We start from the raw sequence: 23694 nt of genomic DNA, 5'->3' as shown, positions 1-23694 counted from the left end.
TGTTAAACGAGTGTGTCCGATACGTAACCTAGTTAACAGACGCTGTTCAGATGCGCATTTCCTGTCGGTGTAAGCACATATAGATGGTTTAACACGTCTCAGAAGATTTTGCGACCTATTCCATTCAGATTGCCATGCCTCATTCAACCTAGTTTTGACCAATCGGATTGCGTCTGCTGCTGGAATGGGTAACTCCATCGGTGAACTCTTCCGTCCTTCGTTTGCCCAACGATCCGCTAACTCGTTACCAGGGATGTTACAGTGTCCAGGGATCCATGCAACAACAACATTGTTTTCGACTAACGCCTTTTCTGCCTCTTGGATCCATGGGTGTCTTGAGTGTCCTTTCGAAAGTGCATCAATACAGCTTGCCGAGTCAGTAAAGATGATCGAATGTTGCAGGTATTTCGCTTTTTCAGCTGCAATTTTAAGCGCATAAGCTTCAGCAGAGAAGATGCTTCCGGATTTTGGTAGCGAACAGCAAAGTTCTATCTGTCGACCAATGATGACAGCTGCACCAGTTTCCTCGCCAAGCTTCGATCCGTCGGTATAGAGATGGGAATAGTTCAAATATTTGGTTTGTATAATATCATTGAAAAAAGTAAGAACTTTGTAACTTGGATCGCCCGCTTTTACTTTTCGACGCATCCAGTTGTCTACACGGGGTGGTTTCCGGTACCATTCGCGGTTCGATTATCTCAAAGGTGTGCATATTTTTGGAATCGATAAGTTGGTAATTGCTTTAAATAAGTCATCTGAACGTTTTGCTATAGGGCACTCTAAACTGCTCGGGTTTCTCTCCGTCATCCGTATTGCCATAACAGTCAAACGTTCAACTATCTTGTATCGAAAAGTAAACCGGCTAGATTCTACCATGATCGATTCGATAGGACTTGTGCAGAATGCACCAGAAGATAATCTGACCATTTGATTGTACACCGGGCTGAGGATTCTTTCAATATTGTCCACACGCATGCTAGTAAGACCTAATCCAAAGAGTAATTTAGAGACAATGATAGATTCTCCGACGCTGATAAGAGTTTTACGGTTGCTTTTTTTAATATGGCTCCCTAGGATTTTAAAAACATTAAGCCTTTTTAAGCAGCTCTCTTTTACAGCATTGAGATGCTGGAGAAAATTTAGTTGCTGATCAATAATAACTCCTAGTATTTTTACCTTTCGAACTCTTGGTATAGCGATGCTGTTAATCGTGATCGGTCGGCCGCGTTTTTGGTGATTACTGTCACAAATGTGCATGAGCTTACATTTCTGGGGAGCAGTACTGAAACCAATGTTAGCTGCCCAGCCATTCACTGCTTTAACAGCGTTTCTAAGTACCTTACGTATATCGCCGGAGTTGTGGCCTTTTGCCACCAAAAGAACATCGTCAGCATACAATAAAATATTTACATTTCTGGGAACCGCAGAAAAGATCGGCTGCATAGCAATCAAAAACATAGTTACCGATAAAATCGAGCCCTGGGGGACACCATTTTGAGCAATTCTTAGATTGGATGATGCACCGTTGGCTGCAACACGAAATTTTCTATTGTTCATAAAGCTTATTAATATGTTGAGCATTCGGCCAGAGATCTTCCATCTTTTTAACGTTTGGATGATCGAAAATCTGCAGGTAGTATCGTACGCTTTAGAAATGTCAAGAGTTATCATTTCAACATGCTCATCGGGATTATGGGATAAGAAAACTTCCAGCTGAGAAAAATATGTGTCGATTCCATAACCTGCTCTGAAAGCATGTTGCTTTCTGTCTAAGCGATTAGATTCTTCTAGCTCTGTCATGAGGCGTCGGTTAACAAGTCGCTCGAAAAGTTTTCCTAAACAACTTAGTAAAGTGATAGGACGATAGCCTTCTGGTTTACTCAGGTTACCGTCAGCTTTAGGAATGGGAATGATCATACCTTCTTTCCAGTCATCCGGAAATTCGCCATTTTGCCACACCCTGTTAAACATATTCAATAAACTTACTTTAGATAATGCTGGAAGATGTTGCAGTAAAGGGTAGCCTATGTTGTCAAATCCTGTAGATTTACCACACTTACGGTTCAAAGCAAATTGGAGTTCATCTAAAGTAAAGTCAGTGTTATATCGCGATGTTGAATTTATAGAAGTATTTTGATAGTTTGTAATTAAGTGGAATGGATAATGGGAATCATACAGACTTTAGCAAAGCATTTGATCGTATAGATGTACGGATGCTATTTTATAAGCTACAAAAAATTGGAGTTGATTTGGGCCTTCTGAAATGGCTTGAATCATATTTAACAAACAGACAACAAATAATAAAATTTAATGAAAAGAAGTCAAATCCCATTCAAGTCACTTCAGGTGTTCCACAAGGCTCACATTTAGGACCACTTCTTTTTACATTGTACGTAAACGACATTACCTTCATCCTTAAAAATCTTTAAATACTCATATTCGCCGATGACATAAAGTTATATTTAGAAATAAAAAACCATGAAGATATGAATTTGTTCCAGAATGAAATAGACATTTTCTACATCTGGTGTAAGAAAAATTTACTCGAATTAAATGTAAAAAAATGTAACTCAATATCATTTAGCCGAAAACTTTCATCTCCAAACATTGTAATTATACTAGGAAATCAGAATGAAAAAGATGTAAAAAGTGAGAGATTTAGGAATTGTTCTGGACTGCAAACTTACTTTTATTGACCACTATAACTCTATTATACATAAGGCGAATAGCATGTTAGGGTTTATAAAGCGTTTCTGCTACAACTTTAAAGACCCGTATAGCTTAGCTTAGCTTAGCTTGATTGATTACTCACATCCACCTTAAATCATTGAACTTGAAATGCAACATTAAAATATTCTAAATCAATAGTTCATTATAAGCATCGTCAACCTTTAATTGTATTATTATCGTTATAATAAAAAACGCATTTCAGATTCCATGATCGCAGGCGTGGCTCAGTAGAACGAATTCCACATCGCCAATGGTTGCTACTCCGTGATTGACCGAGGCCATCAATTTTGTCCAGAGGTCAAATGAATGGTATCTGGGATTGACAGCACATTCACAATGAACAAAACTGATGCTCTCTCTTTACACATCAATAACGGCGCCGGCCACGTCCTAGTAGTCAATGGATAGGAGGAAAAAAGAGAAAAAGGATTGAAAGAATAATAATTCATGCTTTAGGACCGAGGTCACCTCTGCATCCTAGCAAAACAATTTTTTGTGTGGATTGGGTAAAAAGGATATAATCCGGAAACACTTTTGACTAGTGTTATGCAATCTGGGTTGAAATCCTATTATCTTTAGCTCCTGTGATTTCGTATTGAAATTATTCAATTCAGATAACATTTTTTAATAACTACATAATTCAATTTTGAATAGATATCATAAGAATTACCATTACAACTTGTCGCATACTTAACTCCCTGCTACAAATCAAATAGTTTTAATCAAAACCCGAAACATTTTTTTTATAAATTTAAGTGAATCATCAAATTTTAGAAGATTTGAGTTTGAAATTACAATGGTTTGATCTTATTCATTACGTACTTAAACTAATTTTTAATATTATTTTCCGTGAATAACATACTACTCACTACTAGCTGTTTTTTACTGGAGACATCAATCAACATTTATAAATAAAATAAAAATTGACTGGATTGACTGAAAATAGAATCATGTTAAATGCAGCAGTTTTGTAAAAATCTAGGTCCATTCATCATATTCGTTGTGCTTTCACTCCCAGTGAAGTTATTTCAGTAGGTGAAGTCGTACATTCCATATTCTCAAGCACGTTGAAACACTTCTATACGAAACCACAGGAAACTCATTGAAATATACGGGACTCGTTTAAAAGCTATCGATCGACGGAAAGGTAACACCAAACACCTTTTGGCAATATTTCAAGAAAAAAATCATTGCAGAGCTAGCCTCGATTAGTAATAATAACGCATTACTTTAGAAATTAAAAATATATTCCATTATAGTTCTTCAATATGAAACGGTAAACCGGCAACAGGCGAACTTGCTGCTGTAGGATTACAATTTTCCCATGTTTTTTGACAGACACGCTCACGCAATCTGGAAAAATGAAATCATTCGAAAATCGCATCAAAATAATCAAAACCCGCGCATAGAAAATAAGGGAAGTTAATGTACGATGACTGAGAAATGATTTTTTAATTATGAAATGTATAAAATTATCCGTCTATCAATTTCTTCAAAAAATGTTGGATTTTTTCAATTCAAATTGTAAAAAAAGTTGACATTAATTTACATCGTACAATTCTAGACAAAAAACTTAACAAATTCCACTTATCTTATATAAGATACGGATCATAAAGGCCCAGCTGAATCCATTATCTCGCGTGCATTTTTATATTTCTTCCGAGGTCATAGAACCGTCTTCACTTGATCGATTGGGAGGAACTGGTGGTCTCCGAGGATTTTCTGATAAAACTCCACTTAAACATCACAGAAAACATTAAAATACTACACTTGAATCACAAACAAACGTATTTTTTCACCAAAAGTTTAAAATTTTCATTATTGACGAACTTTATTTTCTGCGACCGTTCTCGAGCACAGCTTGCTGCGAACCCTCCTGCTACAACTTTAAAGACCCGTATACCATCAAAACTCTATATGTTGCATATGTGAGGTCCGTTCTGGAATGTTGTAGCATTGTGTGGTCTCCTCGCCCAGATATACATGAAGAAATAATAGAATCAGTGCAAATACAATTTCTGTTATATGCTCTTCGTAAGCTAAGTTGGGCATCACACCATCTTCCATCATATGAGGCTCGCTGCATGTTAATCGATATCCAAACACTAAGAAAACGGCGAGAGTATGCAATGATTTATTTTGTAAACGATATTGTTTCGCAGAGAGTGGATACAGCAGAACTACATTCCAAATTAAATTTTTACGCGCCAACAAGACGACTTAGAAACCGGAGTATATTTGCCCTCAATCATCATCGCACAGAATACGCGAAAACTGGACCAATCAACAGCATGATGAACTATTATAATCAACACTGTGAAGCCATTGACTTTACAACATATTGGCATAAACTCAAAGAGTATTTTAAGTCATTGAACTCACAAACATAATAATTTTCATATTTTTGTATAGTTTTAAGCAAAACCAACAATGTATGTGTCTACTAATGATTGACGAAATAAATAAATAAACAAATTTAATAAAACAGCTTCAATGTCTCTATGTAATATTTAAGCTTTATTTGATGAACATAATTTCTCCAATTCACTCGGTCCATGGCCATGGACAACCGTTCTCCAATTTTTCGGGCATCCCCATAGTCGCCAGATCACGCTTCATTTGGTCTAACCCAGAGGTCGGCAACCTTTTGAGTCGGAAGAGCCAAAAACTTCAAATTATCAAAATTTCAGAGTTTGAAAGAGCCACATTCAAGATTTATCGTTTTTGTTTTTAATAAAAAAATCTAAATATATGAATGATCATTGAACATTAGTTTCACGAAAATAACTTTAAACTCATTTGAGTTTTTTTGACTCCTGGACTTAAATCTTAACTTGAGCTTAAATGAATACTTTGCATGATGTTCAAGTGGAAGATTATATTATATCCCACTGTACAATTAAGCAATCTTTCATGCTTGCGATCTATGATGACATATTATTTCCATGAAAGGTCGTACAGTAAATGTAACAACATCGTATAATGGAATTTAAATAATCTGCAGATTGTCGAATTGTTCAACAGTACAGTTGATAGCTAGCTAAGATCGCACAGCGCTGAGTACAATTATTGATTGTAATCGAATCGTCTATGAGATAGGTTAAAGTTGTATATAAAAAAAACGGCATCTATAAATAGATTTGGAGTCCGAAATGATGCCGTCAGTGGTACTTTATACGATCAACTGATTTTTAAACGGAACTCTCAACTATACATGAACAAAATGGCTTGTTTGTATCAATATGAAATGGCGCCGAGAAAGTATCGAAGGACAGGGATCGGAACGTTGTGAGTTCGAGACTGAGGAAAAAGAGACACACAAAGTTGTATATGGTTCAATTTTTTTTCGCAGTAAACATTAAATTCTATTGTAATTATGTTCACGGCGATTCATAGTAAAATCGTAATAAAGGAAAAATATAATTGCTTTGGGATACAGTAACAATAAATTGTATTAAATAGCGAAGAAAGTTGTACAAACCTCAGGCTACCTGCAAAAGGAAATTGTAATCAAATTGTAGGGCAGGCAATAGAAAATTGTAAGTTGTACAATCCTAAGATTTTATGCAAAGCAAAGTTGCTATCAAATTGTTGAAAACGCAATACAAAGTTTTATATTTTCAAGGTGAGCAAAATTTGGTCCGTATATTGCCTCCACTTTGGTACGTACAGGCTCATATAAAATATTCTATACAACTTTTTCAGATTGTACAAAAGTGTGTATATCTCAGAAACAACTGAAATATACAGACCAAAATGTTCACTGGGGTATAACAACTCAGCTTTATCACATGATTGAAGAACCTTCGGATGCTAAAATATTTCCCTCAAATCCAATTTATAAAACAAATCCTATTTAAATCAAAAAAATCTGATTTAATTCAAAAAAATCCGATTTAAATCAAAAAAATCTGATTTTTTTTATTTTTTTGAAAAAATCATTGATTTTTATCCACCCTGGTTCGAATACTCTGAGTGTGCGCAGGCGCTCTTCGAGCAATATCCACGTCTCGTGCCCGTGAGGTCAACCGATCTAATGAGCGTCATTTACAGGATATTTACACTTTGTGCGAGGGCTAAGTCCAGAGTAGACAGTTGGTTATCTTTTGAGCGTACAACTTCCACGCACGACTTTTCGCAGCCTTTGGAATTTCGCTTTTCTTTTCGGTTTGGTCCTCTGCACGTAAGACACACTTACGTGCGCAACTCGCGCTTATGATAGTTTTCGTTGAGTTGAGTGCTTTTACGTTCGGATGTGAGCTTCCAATCCACAGTCAGACGTTCTTGGAAACGTTTTTACACCGTTTTTTGAACAGTTATAAAACTGTTTCATGAATAAAAACTCGATAAAGGCGATAGGCTTAATTTGTGTTACTTGGAATAATAATTTTACGCTTCAAATCGAATGAATCAATAAATAATTTTTTTAGAAAAGTTTTCAAATCGAAAACTCATTTTTTTATCTTTCTCCTTCCAGGTTCCTGTTTCATCGGAAACCAATCGGACCGGGCTCTGCTGGGTTTTGTGACGGTTCCGCTGCTCACATTCTGGGTCATCGGTTCCGGGTATCTCTTCACGGCCTACTTGAGGAAGCGATCGGCATCTGCTCTGTTGGTCAACAATCTACCGGTTCACATCAACGGGATGGGAAAGTTCCTCTTCATCTATTCGGTTCCCAGCTTCTTGCTGCTAGCCGTGATGTTCTACGAGTTCGCCTACCGGGAGAACTGGCTAAGTCTGCCACATCCAGCATCCACTGGGGAATCGGCAGCCCTAAGCAAGGCACCCATCTGGCCGTTCATCGTACGTGCAGTCATCGAGCTGCTGGTGGGCGTTTTGGCATCGGCCTGGGCCGTCGGACCCCGGATAGCGGGTCTCTGCCGCAGTAAAATCAACAACCAAGTGTACAAACAACCGCAGCCAAAGTTCAACAGCTCACCGTACTCGGTGGCCTCGTACCAGACGGTTTGTCCCCAGAACTCACTGGTGTCGGTTTCGATTGGCAAACTGCCCCCGCGTCATGGTGCCGCCCGAAAGTATCCGTCCCATTCGCACATCAACCGGAAGCCGCGAACCTACAAGGCGTCTTCGCAAACGATCAGCCTCACCGGGAACGAAACGGTGCTGTAGGCCGCGTCGTAATTACCTACGGATAGGCGCGCGATTCAGGGGACAAAACAGGGTCGATAATTTATGGCGTACTCGGATGCGTTACGTCGTCGGTGTAAAATGTGATATTAATTTTAAAATCAATTTTAAATTATTTTACGGAGCCTTTCTGGTTTAATTACCGATGCATAGTATATGTTGTGCATATCTGTGTGTACTGTTTTGAGTTTGTAACGTTACGCAAAGCCGAAAAGAAAACCTTTTTATTGAAAATTGGCAACTTACGCGAGGTTTATAATTATCTGTCGTAGAAATTATGACTCGTGAACTGACTGACATTGAGAGACCGCCGACACAGAAAGCGAAATGCAAAAACATCCAAAAGAGGCACGAAAACTCCAGCCGCTGTCAACAAGCACATTGTCAACGGGTTCGGTTCGGTATATCAATCGCGATGCACAATATGCATAATTACCTACTCATATTCAGGGTGTGCGCTCGGATGCCAACCCTTTAAGCCATTCAACGTTAATTGAATTTATGCTCTGATTTACATCATCCAAGAAGGAGAGACACAACTAAAACAACCCTCAATCTACAGTTGGACCGTCGAAAACATCCTTAAACTGTTCGAAATTGGAACAGTTACCCTATGATGGATGCAGATTCCGAAAAAGGCAACCCAACATCTAGGGGGGTGTAACAGCATCTACACATATCTTTAAGTAACGATTTATGTAGGTCGTAAATTGGTTCCAATCTTTAGGTGCTTGTTGTTGTCGTACATTCCTATATGCGGAGATCAGTCACCAGATACCGCACAATCGACATTGCAAATTAGCAGGTTCAAGTGGTCCACCGAACTCAGCGCGACATGTTTGGAAACATGTTTATCCTGCCGTTTTCACGATTTCGAAACCTATAACCACGTATAACTCTTGTTCGGCAAGTTTCAGAATTAGGTTTCAAGCTTAGGATCCCAAATTTAAATTCAAAATTCCGAATTCAGAATCATAATTCGGATTCAGAATTCAGATTCTGTGAAGAGATTAATCAACGTAACTCATGTTTGTTACTTTTTTTTTTTTTTTTTTTAAATATGTCTTTATTTGTATCAATTCATCATTACATTTATATTACATTTTTTCATTAAATTAGGTGTTCAGCTCAATAATGAACTGTTCAGAGCCCTATAGTTAACTAGATATTAAAAATTTATTTGTAAGAATTAAATTTGCTTAGCGCAATTAAGAATTTAATGTAGGAGAACATCCTGTAATGGCAAAAATATTTTAAACTTAAAACTAAACACTATCCTAAAATTAAACTAGTTATAAAGAGAACGAATCTCTGCGATGGAAGACTGCATCGATTTGCCTCTGAAGTTGGAGATGATTTTGTTGGCCATCTCTTCGATCGATTCAATGCCCGCAATCCGATGAAGATCTTCGGTGCTGTGCCAAGGTGGAAGCCGCAAAATCATTTTCAGAACCTTGTTCTGAATCCTCTGGATGGCTTTCTTCCTCGTCGCGCAGCAGCTAGACCAAATCGGAACTGCATACATTATCGCTGGTCGAAACACTTGTTTGTAGATAAGTAACTTATTTCGCAGACACAACTTGGATTTCCTGTTGATGAGAGAATAAAGAGATTTAGTATATTTATTACACTTAGATTGAATATCTTCAATGTGATTTTTAAAAGTAAGATTCCGATCAAGTGTAAGTCCCAAGTACTTCACGTGATCAGACCATTCTAATGAAACCCCATTAAAAGTTATGGAATGATTTTCATTAGGTTTTAAAAATTGAGCTCTTGGCTTATGGGGAAATAAAATAAGTTGAGTTTTGGAAGCGTTAGGAGAAATTTTCCACATTTTCAAGTAATTCAAAAAGGAATTTAAATTTTGTTGCAATCTACTGCGTACCACCCGTAAATTTCGACCTTTGGCCGAAAGCAAAGTATCGTCAGCAAATAATCTTCTACCTTTTCCTTCTGGGACATCAGGAAGATCAGAAGTAAAAATATTGTATAAGATTGGCCCAAGTATACTGCCCTGAGGGACACCAGCTCTAATGGGTGTCCTTTCAGAGCATGCATTTTGATAGCTTACTTGTAAGGTTCGGCTAGTCAAATAATTTTGAATAATTTTGGTGAGATATACAGGAAAATCAAATCGAGCTAATTTAGCTACTAAACCTTTGTGCCAAACACTGTCAAAAGCTTTTTCAATATCAAGAAGAGCAACACCAGTTGAATAACCCTCAGATTTGCTAGCGTTAATCATATTAGTTACACTCAAAAGTTGATGTGTAGTAGAATGTCCATGACGAAAACCAAATTGTTCATCAGGGAAAATAGAATTCTGATTAATGTGAATCATCATTCTATTCAAAATAACTCTCTCAAATAGTTTACTTAAAGATGGAAGCAAACTAATTGGTCGATAACTTGAAGGCTCTGAAGCACTTTTTCCAGGTTTTAAAATTGGAGTTACTTTGGCATTTTTCCATTTATTGGGAAAATAAGCCAAGTGAAAACATTTATTGAAGATTTTAACTAAAAAATTTAAAGTGCTTTCAGGCAACTTTTTAATAAGAATACTAGCAGACCCGGTAAACTTCGTCTTACCATTTTAAACTTGGCGTCTATTTCATTTTTTTTCGCTGTTTGACTTAAAAAAAGCATCAAATCTTGAGTTGTTAATCGTCTCGCTTTCTTGAACATGTCCTAGTTTTTAAACGTATCAATCTTTTCCGTTTGCTAGAATTGGCCTGCTCAATTATATCGGAATCAAATCTAGGAATTTTAACTCAATTCTACGGGTCTTTTAACTGATTATTCAAAAAATATCTCCAATCAATTTTACATACATCTTACATGAATCCTTTTAATTTACATTTCTTTGATTCGGATGCTTTGAATATTGCCGAATGATATCAGGTATCAGCTTCCCGTTGCAAATTCAATTTTTTCAGCACTCAACGTTACCATCAAACTTGGTAAATCTCATGCTTAAAAAAATCCACTCTTTATAACTTGTTCCATAAATAACATATGTTGATTATCTATGTTTCATTTATTGTATACAATTTAGTTGATTGACTCCGCTTTGCTCGAGTTCACTTTAAGGTTTAAATCGAAATCAAAAATTTCTCATTTATTGGAATTTATTGCATATGAAACTTTATGGAAGAAGAATTTTGAATATCAGGACAATTTTTGGAGTGTTTGCTCAATATTCTGCCTAGCGCAGCACTTTTAGCTCCCGAGTAGCTTTTGATGGTATATTTTTTAGAACTGAAGAAATAAAAACATTAGATAAGATTTTTTTCAAACCATTTTCAAGCAGCTTCACTTTCCTCACATTTGGAAGCAGTGGTTATTTATATCCATATTTTCATCAAAATCATGTCCAAAAAAAAGGTTCGCCCATTTTTTTTTAGCAAAAATTGCTAATTAAATCAAGAAGTCTTGATTTATTGGGTTAATATTCAAAGAAATTTTATTTGGTTTTGAAAGGAGAAAAGATATGATTAAATTTTTTGTTATTCAACCGAATTAAAGCATTTTTATCTTCTTTTTCATCCTTTAATACATACCTGCCAATATAAACCATTGTTGTCTGATTTAAAATTTTCCTAAACAGTGTTAAAGGTGATTTGCTATTCTGTTTAAGATTATGTGATTTTTCAAGATTCAATAAGATTAAATTGGAACGCAGGTTTTAAAAAATTTAATACATAAAAAAAAACTAATCTTTTAAGGCCACGATGATTTCATGAGTTCATTCTTTTTTTCTGGAAATTTTCATGTAAATTTACCTCGACATTTAAAAATTTTAAATATCCGTTCAGATTTAACACTCGGGATACCCTATCTGACTATTTTAGAGAAAAATTGGAATATGTTTCATGACTTAAAGGCGCATTGCCACTTGTTTCACCGTGCGAAATGACAGGAGTTAATTTTATTTTCAACATTTTTAGATCATAACAAAAACTTATAAAAAAACAAATTCAGCTTCTGCTATCAAAATAATTATGCTTCTGGAATATCAATCACAAAAAAAATGTCAACAAAAAATCGGATCTAAAGTCTCACCTACGTAATCAAAATATGTTAAACACACATTTATGTAAAGTACGTACTTGAATTCTGTGTAAACAAATAGGGAACCTGTAAACGGTTTTTTGGTGAACGATTTAAAAAAAAAGTTAAGTTTATTTAGTCAGATTGTTTATTTGGGCCCAACCATTTATAAACTTAGAAATCATGTATACATTTTTTGTAAATGTTGAACGTTCTCACTTCATTGCATTCGGCCTTCAAATGAACATCAATCTTATATAATCCATTTTAAAGGACAGGCTCTTGTTCAATTCATGTGTCTGTTCATTTGCAACGGATTTTGTGGTTGTTTTATAAATTTAATGGCGCATGATACAACTTCTGTGAAGCACATTTGTACATGTTTGAAAAATATTTCTAGCGTTTTGGATTATAAACCAAGTCTTTCCACTTTTCTTTTTTCAAATGTCCACAAAGAGTCATACCATTATTTCATACGTATCAGTACTAAATTCATATTATTTAGACAACAATTCTTTCTTGAAATAACACGAATTGAAGTTTTAATTTTTTCAAATAGTTTGAATGGTTTTGATTTGATCGGCAAAATATTAATCTGGGTCACATATGGGCGTCATTCATTACTACATATGTGCTGTACAAATGATCTAGGAATCAAGAAGAAAAAACACATCTAGGCTTCATGTGGTCACCACATGCATCGAAATTATGCTTGGTTGAGAAATGCGCGCCCAAAATTTCTCACTAAACAGTATGCTATGCCATAGTTACTAACCTCCTACGACGTTTGCTTGCGACGCCTTGACCATAGAGACGAAAAACAAACCGCCCGCCCGGCGCCCAAAGTAAAGAAAATCTCGAAAAAATTGAAGGCCATGACTTTAATTTGATTCATTTTATTACAAATTTAATGATTACGGACAATTGATGCGACTTTTTGTTGTTTTTATTCGATATAAACCGATTCGCATGGCTACAGAATATTCTAAAAATAATTTCATTCGAATCGTTTCGGTCCTTTCGGAGGAGTAGTACTACAAACACCGTTACAAGAGAATTTTATATAATAGATAGAAAATCCCATCTTCCCCTGGGGCTTTCATATTTTTAAATTTTTTGCAAATCAATTTAAGTTCATCAATATTTGTCTCACAAGAACTTTCAAATACATTTTGTTTAGAAAGAATATCATCAAATTCAAGGGAAATTTGAGCATCAATTGGACTTACAACGTTCAAATTAAAATCATGAGCAGACTCAAATTGTTGGGCCAATTTTTGAGCTTTTTCTGCATTCGTTAAAAGAAGTTTATCCCCGTCTTTCAAAGTAGGAATTGGCTTCTGGGGCTTTTTCAGAATTTTAGTTAATTTCCAAAATGGCTTTGAGTAGGGTTTTATGTCCTCTACTGCTTTGGCAAAATTTTCATTACGAATGAAATTTAAACGACGTTTGATCTCTTTTTGAAGGTCGCAATAAATAAATTTCAAATAAGGATCCCTAGTACGTTGATATTGGCGTCGACGAATGTTTTTCAGTCGTATCAAAAACTGAAGATCATCATCAATTAAAGGTTGATTAAATTTATGTTTAACTTTGGGTATTGAAGCGGCTTTAGCATTGACTATTGAAGTTGTCAAATTTTCTACAGCCAAATCAATATCTTCAATTGAATTCAGTGGAACGTTTACATTCAAATTACGTTCAATAAAATTCCTATATCGCTCCCAGTCAGCTTTTTGAAAGTTAAAAGTTGATTTTAAAGGGTTTTCAATGGGACTTTGGGATAAAGAAAAAGTTACTGGAAGGTGGTCTGAATCGAGGTCCGCATGAGTAACTAATTGACTACAATGCTCGCCTAAATCCGTTAGAACCAAATCAATTGTGGAAGGATTTCTAATCGAAGAGAAACAAGTATGCCCATAAGGATATTCAACAGTGTAATAACCTGCAGAGCAGTCATTAAATAAAATATTCCCATTTGAATTTGATGAAATATTATTCCAAGATCGGTGTTTTGCATTAAAGTCACCAATAACAAAAAATTTAGATTTATTTCTGGTGAGTTTTTGTAAATCTCCCTTCAAAAAATTTTTCTGTTCACCGCTGCATTGAAAAGGCAAATATGCGGCAATAATTATAATTTTCCCCATAGAAGTTTCTAATTCAATTCCAATTGTTTCTAAGACTTTTGTATTGAAAGAAGGAAGAAGTCTAAATTTGAGACGACTATTGATGACAAGAGCTACACCCCCACCTTGTCGATCAAGTCGATCATTTCGCAAAATTTTAAAGAAAGCATTGCTTTTCAAGTTAATGTCTGGCTTTAAAAAAGTTTCAGTGATGGCAGCAATATGTATGTTTTGAGTTTTCAAAAATAAAAAGAATTCATCTTGGTTAGCCAGCAAAGATCTAGCATTCCAATTCATAATATTTAAACATCTATTTGGATCCATGAGGGAATCGTAAAGTCATAATAATTTTGTTAGCATAATTAAAAGAAGTTTGGAAAGCTTCAAACATTGAATTTGCTTTCAACATAAGTTGCATCATTTCCATTAAATTTTGATGCAAAAATTTTAATCTTTCCTCAGTAATCTCACCCAAATCAACAAAATTGTTAGGATCAGAAAATGAAAGAGAAGAAAAAGTATTTGAATTTCGGGGATTTTCCCAAGCCTTCGCATGAACGTTGAGACTTGGTTTTTTCCCATTTTTATTAGTTATGCCTGGAGAGGGCAACCCATTTTCAACCACCTCTGAGAACGATAAACAACGAGTCTGTGGCGCAGAATCAGCCCAGGTAACATTAAAATCACTTCGGGTATTACCCAGCCGTGATTCCAATGTAGACCGAGGCTGAATGCGAACAGGCAGGTTGTTTGCCGGCCCGACGTGTGAAGACGAAAAAGAGGAAGGAGAAGAAACTTTTCTGGAAACTTTGGGATTTTTCCTAGAAGCAATAATTTTTGCCCTGATGGGACAGTCTAGCGAATTCGAGGAATGATTACCTGCGCAATTTGCACACTTGAAAAATTCTGTTTTTGGTTTATCACCACCATAAAGGCATTTAGATTTTTCATGATCGAATGAGCCGCAAAGCATGCATCTGGCATTCATTCTACAATTTTTAGTGCCGTGACAAAAAGCTTGACAACGACGACATTGTGTAATATTTTGAAGGAAATTGGTTGAAGATTTTCGAAAAGGTTCGAATTTGACTCGACAATGAAACATAAGACGAGCCTTTTCAAGAATTTGCAAATTATTAACTTGATCCTTTTTAAAATGGATCAAATAAAGCTCAGGAGCAAAACCAACACTACTGATATTATTCGTGTTGGTTCTTTTCCTCATTTGAATTACTTGAATTGGAGAAAAACCTAACAAAGAATTTAATTCAGATGTGATCTCATCCGGTGTCTGATCGCCGGTGAGACCACGAAGTACAACTTTAAATGGACGATCACTTCTAGTGTCGTACGTAAAAAATTGATGTTTTTTATTATTCAAATAATTTAAAATTTTTTGAAAATCATTAAAAGATTCCGCCAAAATACGAGCAGTTCCCCTTCGACCGATCTGAAAAGAAATCTTCACATCCTTGACGGAAGTGACGATTTCTTTCCGAAAGGCATTGAAGTCAGGAATCGTGACCGTAATTGGTGGAACCTTTTCGTTTTTAAGAGTATAAGAAGAAGAAGGTTTCTTAGTTCTCTTATCAGAATTAAATATGAATATTTCCTCATCACCGATGTTATGAAGGACATCGAATGAATTGGAAATTTCAACTTTTTTGGCAGATGGCCCTGGATTAGGTTCAGCAATCCGTTTTCTTCCGGCCCTTGAGCCGGCCGAAGACTTCCCCATGCTGGAAAGAAAAGAGAAAAATATGAATAAAAGAAAATAGAAATAATTTTAGCACTGAAAAGTGCTGATTGAAAAACAGGTAAGGAAAAAATAATAATGTAAAAATGTTCCTGCAGGTACACAGCAACGATACGATGCTCCGGCGTACGTGTTGACGGCTCAACGGTACAGATGGAAGTGATGTTTGTTACTTAATTTATCGGCTTCAACGGTGGAAAGTGATTTCCATTTTACACCTTAAGAAATGAGAGATGGTGAAAATGAGCGGGTAGAATTAATTTAGAAGCCTTATCATCACATACCAATTATTTGTTCAGCACGGGCCAATTTTTATGAAGTGGTAGATACAGGTAGAAGTGCAAACAGAAATTATGTTCATTAATCTCTTTATAGAATTTGTTTCACAATTCAGATTCAATATTCTGATTGAAAATTCAGATTCAAAATTATAAATTAAGATTCAGAATTAAGATTCAGAATTCAGATTCAGAATTCAGATTCAGAATTCAGATTCAGAATTCAGATTCAGAATCTAGATTCAGAATTCAGAATTCAGAATTCAGATCCAGAATTCAGATTCAGAATTCAGATTCAGAATTCAGATTCAGAATTCAGAGTCAGAATTCAGAGTCAGAATTCAGAGTCAGAATTCAGAGTCAGAATTCAGAGTCAGAATTCAGAGTCAGAATTCAGAGTCAGAATTCAGAGTCAGAATTCAGAGTCAGAATTCAGAGTCAGAATTCAGAGTCAGAATTCAGAGTCAGAATTCAGAGTCAGAATTCAGAGTCAGAATTCAGAGTCAGAATTCAGAGTCAGAATTCAGAATCAGAATTCAGAGTCAGAATTTAGAGTCAGAATTCAGAGTCAGAATTCAGAGTCAGAATTCAGAGTCAGAATTCAGATTCACAATTCAGATTCAAAATTCAAACTCTGAACTCAGATTCGGATTCAAAATTCTGGTCTAAGGTTCAAAATTCTAAATAAAGGTTCAGAATTCTGAGCTAAGGTTTTGAATATAGGAGTTCTAATAAAGAATCCAGAATTCAGTTTAGCAATCAAAATTAAGATTAAGAATTAAGATCCAACATCTAAATTCAGAATTAAGATCAACGTTTTTCGATTGTATTTTTGAAACAAATGTTAGGTTCATGTTGCTGAATTTCCAATTCAGATGGTCTTTATCGTATTATTTCTTGAAAACCTCATCAGAGAAAACTTCCTCGTTTTTTTCTGTCGAGTCAAATTGAAATAAGAAAAAAAAAAAAATTATCCAAACCCGGAGACCATCGAAGGATGTGCAGTTGACAAGTTCTGCGCCTTTTCCTTGTACCCTATAATTTGCGACTAGTTTAGTTTCTTGAAGCGGAATTTCAATTTCGGAAGATCTCACTGCTGGAACGAACTCCTATATGGGTATGTTTATTCCGTCTGCTCCGAAATAAATTACAAGTGACCCCAACGGGATAATTATACCTACTATACGGATGCCTGGTTGTTTTGAGCAAGTTTTTTTTCCAAATTGAGCTACCAAATTGTTGTTTGTTTAAAAGCTAAATTGTCCCCTAACTTGATGAGAACCAATCCGAACACAAATTTAAAAGTCGTCACTCGTTCAGCTCTATATAGTGCAACGCTCTTCTTGAAAAGCGGTCTGCCGATTAAGATTTCTTAGTTGTGTAAAAAAATCCATCATGTTGCAAATCAATAATAAAAGTTAAGTCAGTTCATGGATGTCATAATAAATTTTAGTCAATGCTATGTAAATTCCTCACCGATGATTTATGCTCATCGTTGATCGGAGTTGTACTTACAACAAATAAAAAACTATCTGTATTAAATGATAACAATAGAATAGAAAGATCGATGTAATTTATCTGTATTAGCCGGATAGTATTAGCGTATTAGGTTGTTTTTAAAATTTGTGCCATCTTAATAAACAACTGTAACCTTACTAGGCTACTTATTGCTCGTTTAGTACCTACTTAAGATGTGAAGGCTTCTGGGCTTCGATTCGAAGTCCTTCACATGTGTGTATTATATTTTATAGTAGTTCTAAGGTTTTAGGTGACTTAAACCTCTGTTTCGGAACAGTACCGAGAACGCTGGAAAGAAAAAGTGTAGTTCGAAAGGCTTTCAAACTACATAACGAAACACGTCGAAACTGAAGATAAATTGTAAAAAAAAACTAAAACACAACTGGAAAGATTTCTCTAATTTATAAACCTAATCAAAAGCAATAAACCGGCAATAAAACCGTTGATTTAATTAAATGTCCAATTTTCTCAATAGAATATCACAATCCTCGATTAAAGAAAAATAATGTTGTCTATGTGGATGGTACCTTTTCCAGGCTTTAGGATCCCTAAATAGTTTTTTTTTCCTAATGCGTGGATCGGGACTCTTCCCCGAATATTAAGTTCCAAACCCAAAACAAAAAAAGATCGTTTTTTCTTAAATGTAAACTTTCATAAAAAGGCTGTGAGGAGAGAACTTTTTATGTGCATTTTATTTGATTTCTGTTAAATAAATATTCCAAGTCCTTCACGTTAACGACGATTTCATAACGCGTAAAAAACCTTAGTGTATTTAAATTTGTTTCCTTATTAGATGGTACTTAGTGAAACTCATCCCGATCAGGAGGGAAAAACTAAATTATATCGAGATGAGATATTTTGATACTAATATTTTTCCTATCTAAATGAGTTATTAATCAGAACTCGTAGGATGTTAAAATATCTCAAATTATATCAATAAATCTATGCGATCATAGCTAAATTATATAGGGGAGAATGAGGATACTTGATCCCTGGGGATACTTGATTCCTTAGCTATATCTCTAAACTGGAATGTCTTACAAAGATCAAATGTTCTAGAAAAATGTGCCAAAATGAGCAAAATAACAATGCTTGTAGCTTAAAATTTTTTTACAAAATAATTGTTTGAGTAATTGAACTTTGTTTGAAAATTTTCACAAAATGTAACTTGAAGATCTTTTTTCATCACTTTAAAATGTTCCATACATGGGAAAATTATGAAAAAAATATATGTTCCAATGTATCAGTCGTTCGAGCGTAAAATTAACTTCATAATGCCATATTTTCAAAGCAATGGAAAACTCTCAACTTTTTTCAGAAAAAGTTTTCTAAAATGTTGATTATGGGTACAATTGATCCCCTAGAGTTGGGTACAATTGATCCCCCCTTCCAAATGGCATATTCTTTTTCTGAATTGATCGTTATGATTGCTGATTACGAAATTACTAATATTTATCCAAAAACTAATATTTATCAAACAATTATCTGAAGAAAAGAACAAAAATAATTAATTTTCTCTTTATTATAAAAAATAGCGCCTTGAAGTATGCAATGTTATTAGCGTTGAGACAAAGTTATAGAATTTTCTTCTTATGTCTGCTATAAGTTGTGAAATAAGAACAAACATGACCAAAATAGTCAATTAACATTCTATCTTGAGGTTTTGTTTGATTTTTATACAAGAATTAGGGCTTCCTGAATATAAGATCAAGTCTCCTTCAATAGGGGATCAATTCTCCCCTAACTTCAGAAAAATCGCAATTTTTTTACTCCCACGAAAATGCTTCTAGTTTATCAACGGGTTCAAGTATTGTTCTAATTTTTGGAGCATAGAAACTTGAAGTTACAAGCTGTCAAAAAATGACAAATACGGCGAGTTGCTAATTTTTTCCAAAAAGATATGGTGAAAATAAGAAAAGGGGATCAAGTATCCCCACTCTCCCCTATATATTTCAGATATGCTCCTTACAAGATTATATCTCGTTCAGATAGCATAGTTTGATATTGGGCAGAACAAAACCTATCAAAATTATAACTCATCAAGATATGAGTGCTTCGAGAAAATTCTCTAGTGGAATGTTAATTAACCACATTACTTGCTAAAACTGGTTTCCCTGCTGGTTTCCCTGCTGGTTTCCCAAAACTTGGATTCAATTTTATGGATCTGTTGAGCGAAACTCATAAACGTACGGTTTGGGCCGTTGACTTCGATGTCCGTGTTTCAGAAAAAGTTGTACGTATATCAAAATAAGATATACTAATCATTTTATTTAAGGACAATCCGAAAAAAATCTTGATCATTGAAAATGAGATCAACCCCATTCAAGTCTGTCAATCAGAATAAGATATAATTCAGATTGGAGAAACTTAAAATCGAAAATTTGTAGTACTTAATTATAACTGAATCAAATGTAAATATCTTGGTGAGATACGCTTGCTTGAGTAATTATTTTGATATGCTCTCCTGATCGGGATATGAGACTAGCTGAACCGGTGTGCATTGCTACACCTTGTAAATTCGAAGAGAGTTTTTAAAATGATTTAAAAATTTATTCTTTTTAATCTTTTATATTAAACCCGATCAGGAGAGCATATCAAAATAATAACTCAAACGTATCTTACCAAGATATTTACATCTGATTCAGTTATAATTAAGTACTCCAAATTTTCGATTTTAAGTTTCTCCAATCTGAATTGTATCTTATTCTGATTGACAAACTTGAATGGGGTTGAGCTCATATTCAATGATCAAGAATTTTTTTCGGATTGTCCTAAAATAAAATCATTATATCTTATTTTGATATACGTACAACTTTTTCTGAAACACGGACATCGAAGTCAACGGCTCAAACCTTACATTAACGAGTTTCGCTCAACAGATTCATAAAATTGAATCAAATTTTTGGGAAACCATAAATGAGGCATGGTTTTATCAAATAAATTGGTTTATTGACCTTCCACTAGAAAATTTTCTCGAAGCACTCATATCTTGATGAGTTATAATTTTGATACAATTTGTTCTGTCCAATATCAAACTATGCTATCTGAACCAGATATAATCTTGATAGGGGCATATCAAAAACTGATAGAATTTAGCTATGATCGTACAGATTTTTTGATATAATTTGAGATATTTTAACATCCTACGAGTATTGAATTATAACTCATTTAGATAGAAAAAAATGAGTATCAAAATATCTCATTTTGATATAATTTTGTTTTTCCCTCCTGATCGGGAAACTTTCAACATCATTCAAAATCAAACCTTTGAAATGAAAGACCTTGAGTTTCGAATCGGAACTTCGAGTAAAATATTTGTCTTCATCTGGGTTTTGAGAAAATTTACAATAAAAAACCATCGGTTAGATATTGATATTTACATCTGATTCAGTTATAATTAAGTACTCCAAATTTTCGATTTTAAGTTTCTCCAATCTGAATTGTATCTTATTCTGATTGACAAACTTGAATGGGGTTGAGCTCATATTCAATGATCAAGAATTTTTTTCGGATTGTCCTAAAATAAAATCATTATATCTTATTTTGATATACGTACAACTTTTTCTGAAACACGGACATCGAAGTCAACGGCTCAAACCTTACATTAACGAGTTTCGCTCAACAGATTCATAAAATTGAATCAAATTTTTGGGAAACCATAAATGAGGCATGGTTTTATCAAATAAATTGGTTTATTGACCTTCCACTAGAAAATTTTCTCGAAGCACTCATATCTTGATGAGTTATAATTTTGATACAATTTGTTCTGTCCAATATCAAACTATGCTATCTGAACCAGATATAATCTTGATAGGGGCATATCAAAAACTGATAGAATTTAGCTATGATCGTACAGATTTTTTGATATAATTTGAGATATTTTAACATCCTACGAGTATTGAATTATAACTCATTTAGATAGAAAAAAATGAGTATCAAAATATCTCATTTTGATATAATTTTGTTTTTCCCTCCTGATCGGGAAACTTTCAACATCATTCAAAATCAAACCTTTGAAATGAAAGACCTTGAGTTTCGAATCGGAACTTCGAGTAAAATATTTGTCTTCATCTGGGTTTTGAGAAAATTTACAATAAAAAACCATCGGTTAGTGAAAAAAGTTTGAAATGAAAAACCCGTATTTTTTGGGGGGGGGGGGGGGGGGGGGGGGGGGGGCTTGGTTTCGGTCGAAATCATCATTAAAAGTTCAAAAACCGTTCAGTGTTAATTACGGAGGCGATCGATAATTTGACCAAAAGTTCATCAAACAGCCGAGAATCGATCCCAAGCCATCTATCATGAAAGAGACTAACCCCTTAAGAGCGATGTGGCTCTCAAACTTAAACAGTTTGAAATATTTTGATAGTAAATGAACTCGTTGAATATCAGTTCGCTTATCTGTAACTTGACAGCTGCTACACTCAGTGGGTGGGGAACATGGGAAAAGAAATTATGATGGAACTCAGGATCGTATGCAAGATTGCTTTCTTTTCAACCCGAGACACTTTCCTCCGGGGAACTCACAGAAGGGATATCCAAAAAGAACCAAGTTAGACAGGGACGTACCGGGTGGTACCTCGCATGCTATAAACCGGGTCAAAACCTTTAATAAATCAAGATAAATCGGAGCTAGCAAGTCCCAACCTGGACCGTTCAAGAGTGAAGTCTTGGGGGCGGCTTTCAGCCAGTAACGTTACCGAGCAAATGGTGTAAGTGGATCAAAAATTCTCCCATAAAGAACAGAAATCCTAATGTGTTTTACATTATTTGGGGGGTGTTTATTAAAAAATTTGGTTCCCTCATGACGTCACATGGATTTATACTTGCGGTTCTAATACTTTTGGCCAGCCGATCGAAATTTCGCCTTCCGCTGAACCTTGTTGTGTTTTACGGCTGATGTTGGTCGAGTACTTGTAGGCCAAGGTGGGACGGCTGATTGTAACAGCACCGCCCAGGGTATCACAGGCTCTTTACCGGCGTCCCGGAAGAGCCCACGATCCTCTCCAAGATGTCACCGGCGTAGTTAGGTTTTTCACCACGAGGGGACGTGCTTCTTGGTAGGCTCGATGGTCCGTCGGATTTTGGCGTTCCGACCGCTTCTTTCTGCCCGATTTGGTGTCGACTGCGTCGTGCTGCTGAGCAAATTAGGTGGAAACCCAAAAAACGCCCTCTTGGACGTGCCAAATGGGTTATAGCATATATCTGTGACGTCTTTTAGTTTACAAGTGGTTTACAATTTCTATGTTTGTTTGTTTCTCGTTTTACAATTTACCTTTTTAATGTTGTGTTCCGTCGACTTCGGTTTCACACTGAATGTGGTTTTTTTGTGTTTTAACCACTTTTTTAATCTATTTAATATATACATTAAATAAGTTTTACAATTTTTAACAAACATAACTTCTACTAACCGTACTACTTTCAACATTTAGTTTATAAGATTACTAGTTTTTTTTTAACCGATGTAAGCCACTTTTACTTGACTACTTTATATCTGTAAATATGAAAAATACTTTTAAAACATTTACACCACAATTTTCACAATTCGAACGAACTTATAACGACGCGCACTTCCGTTCTCTGAAACGGTCACAGGCAGAAAGAACTAGCCCCGCATGTGCAAAAATCTACGTTACATTTGACCGACACACATACGAAGGAGAATGTAATTTTTACGCGGGTGTGTTCGCTCTCCGGGTGATCACACTTCCCCGGCATGAACCCTGCCCAGGGGCGGTCCTAGAGCTGGCTCTTGGGGGGGGTGATTTTCCAAATTTTCAAAAATCAGTCAATAACGTATCTAAATACATGGCGAAAAAAAGTTCATTTGGAGAGAGCGAGTGGGGGGGGAGGGAAGGGGAGTGTTGAGTTTACAGTTTCAAATGAGACTTAAATATTTGCTGCACACCAGACCCCTGCAAAGGACACGTCCATGGGTTGGGGGTTTTGAATTTCAAATTTCAAAAATAAATCAGAATCAAAATTTCAAATCAATTTTATTTCTGGTTAGTCATTAATATATTATTATATGTTTATTTTGTTTTTAAAAAAATCAAGTATTTTCAAAACATCAGAAACGGAATGC

At 35.2% G+C, this 23694-nt stretch overlaps 1 protein-coding gene and 1 long non-coding RNA gene across 2 annotated transcripts in view; one reads left to right on the top strand and one right to left on the bottom strand.

Moving 5' to 3' along the window:
• The window catches only part of LOC129742999 (frizzled-4), a 156170-nt gene extending 139976 nt beyond the window's left edge, over positions 1-16194 (top strand). Inside the window, exon 3 of the mRNA XM_055734945.1 lies at positions 7208-16194. Within this exon, the coding sequence (XP_055590920.1) occupies positions 7208-7860 (653 nt within the window). The 3' untranslated portion in view covers positions 7861-16194. The remainder of the gene's footprint in view (positions 1-7207) is intronic.
• Positions 1-23363, bottom strand: part of LOC129743002 (uncharacterized) — a 70617-nt gene extending 47254 nt beyond the window's left edge. The window contains exons 1-3 of the long non-coding RNA XR_008736580.1: positions 23165-23363; positions 23021-23103; positions 22885-22960 (exon numbers count right to left, since the gene is read on the bottom strand). This is a non-coding gene — a long non-coding RNA (uncharacterized LOC129743002). The remainder of the gene's footprint in view (positions 1-22884; positions 22961-23020; positions 23104-23164) is intronic.
• Between the last annotated feature and the right edge of the window lie 331 nt (positions 23364-23694).

Source organism: Uranotaenia lowii, chromosome 2 (assembly GCF_029784155.1).
Source record: "Uranotaenia lowii strain MFRU-FL chromosome 2, ASM2978415v1, whole genome shotgun sequence".
NCBI lineage: Eukaryota > Metazoa > Arthropoda > Insecta > Diptera > Culicidae > Uranotaenia > Uranotaenia lowii.
This window is presented reverse-complemented; position numbering and strand designations above follow the sequence as displayed.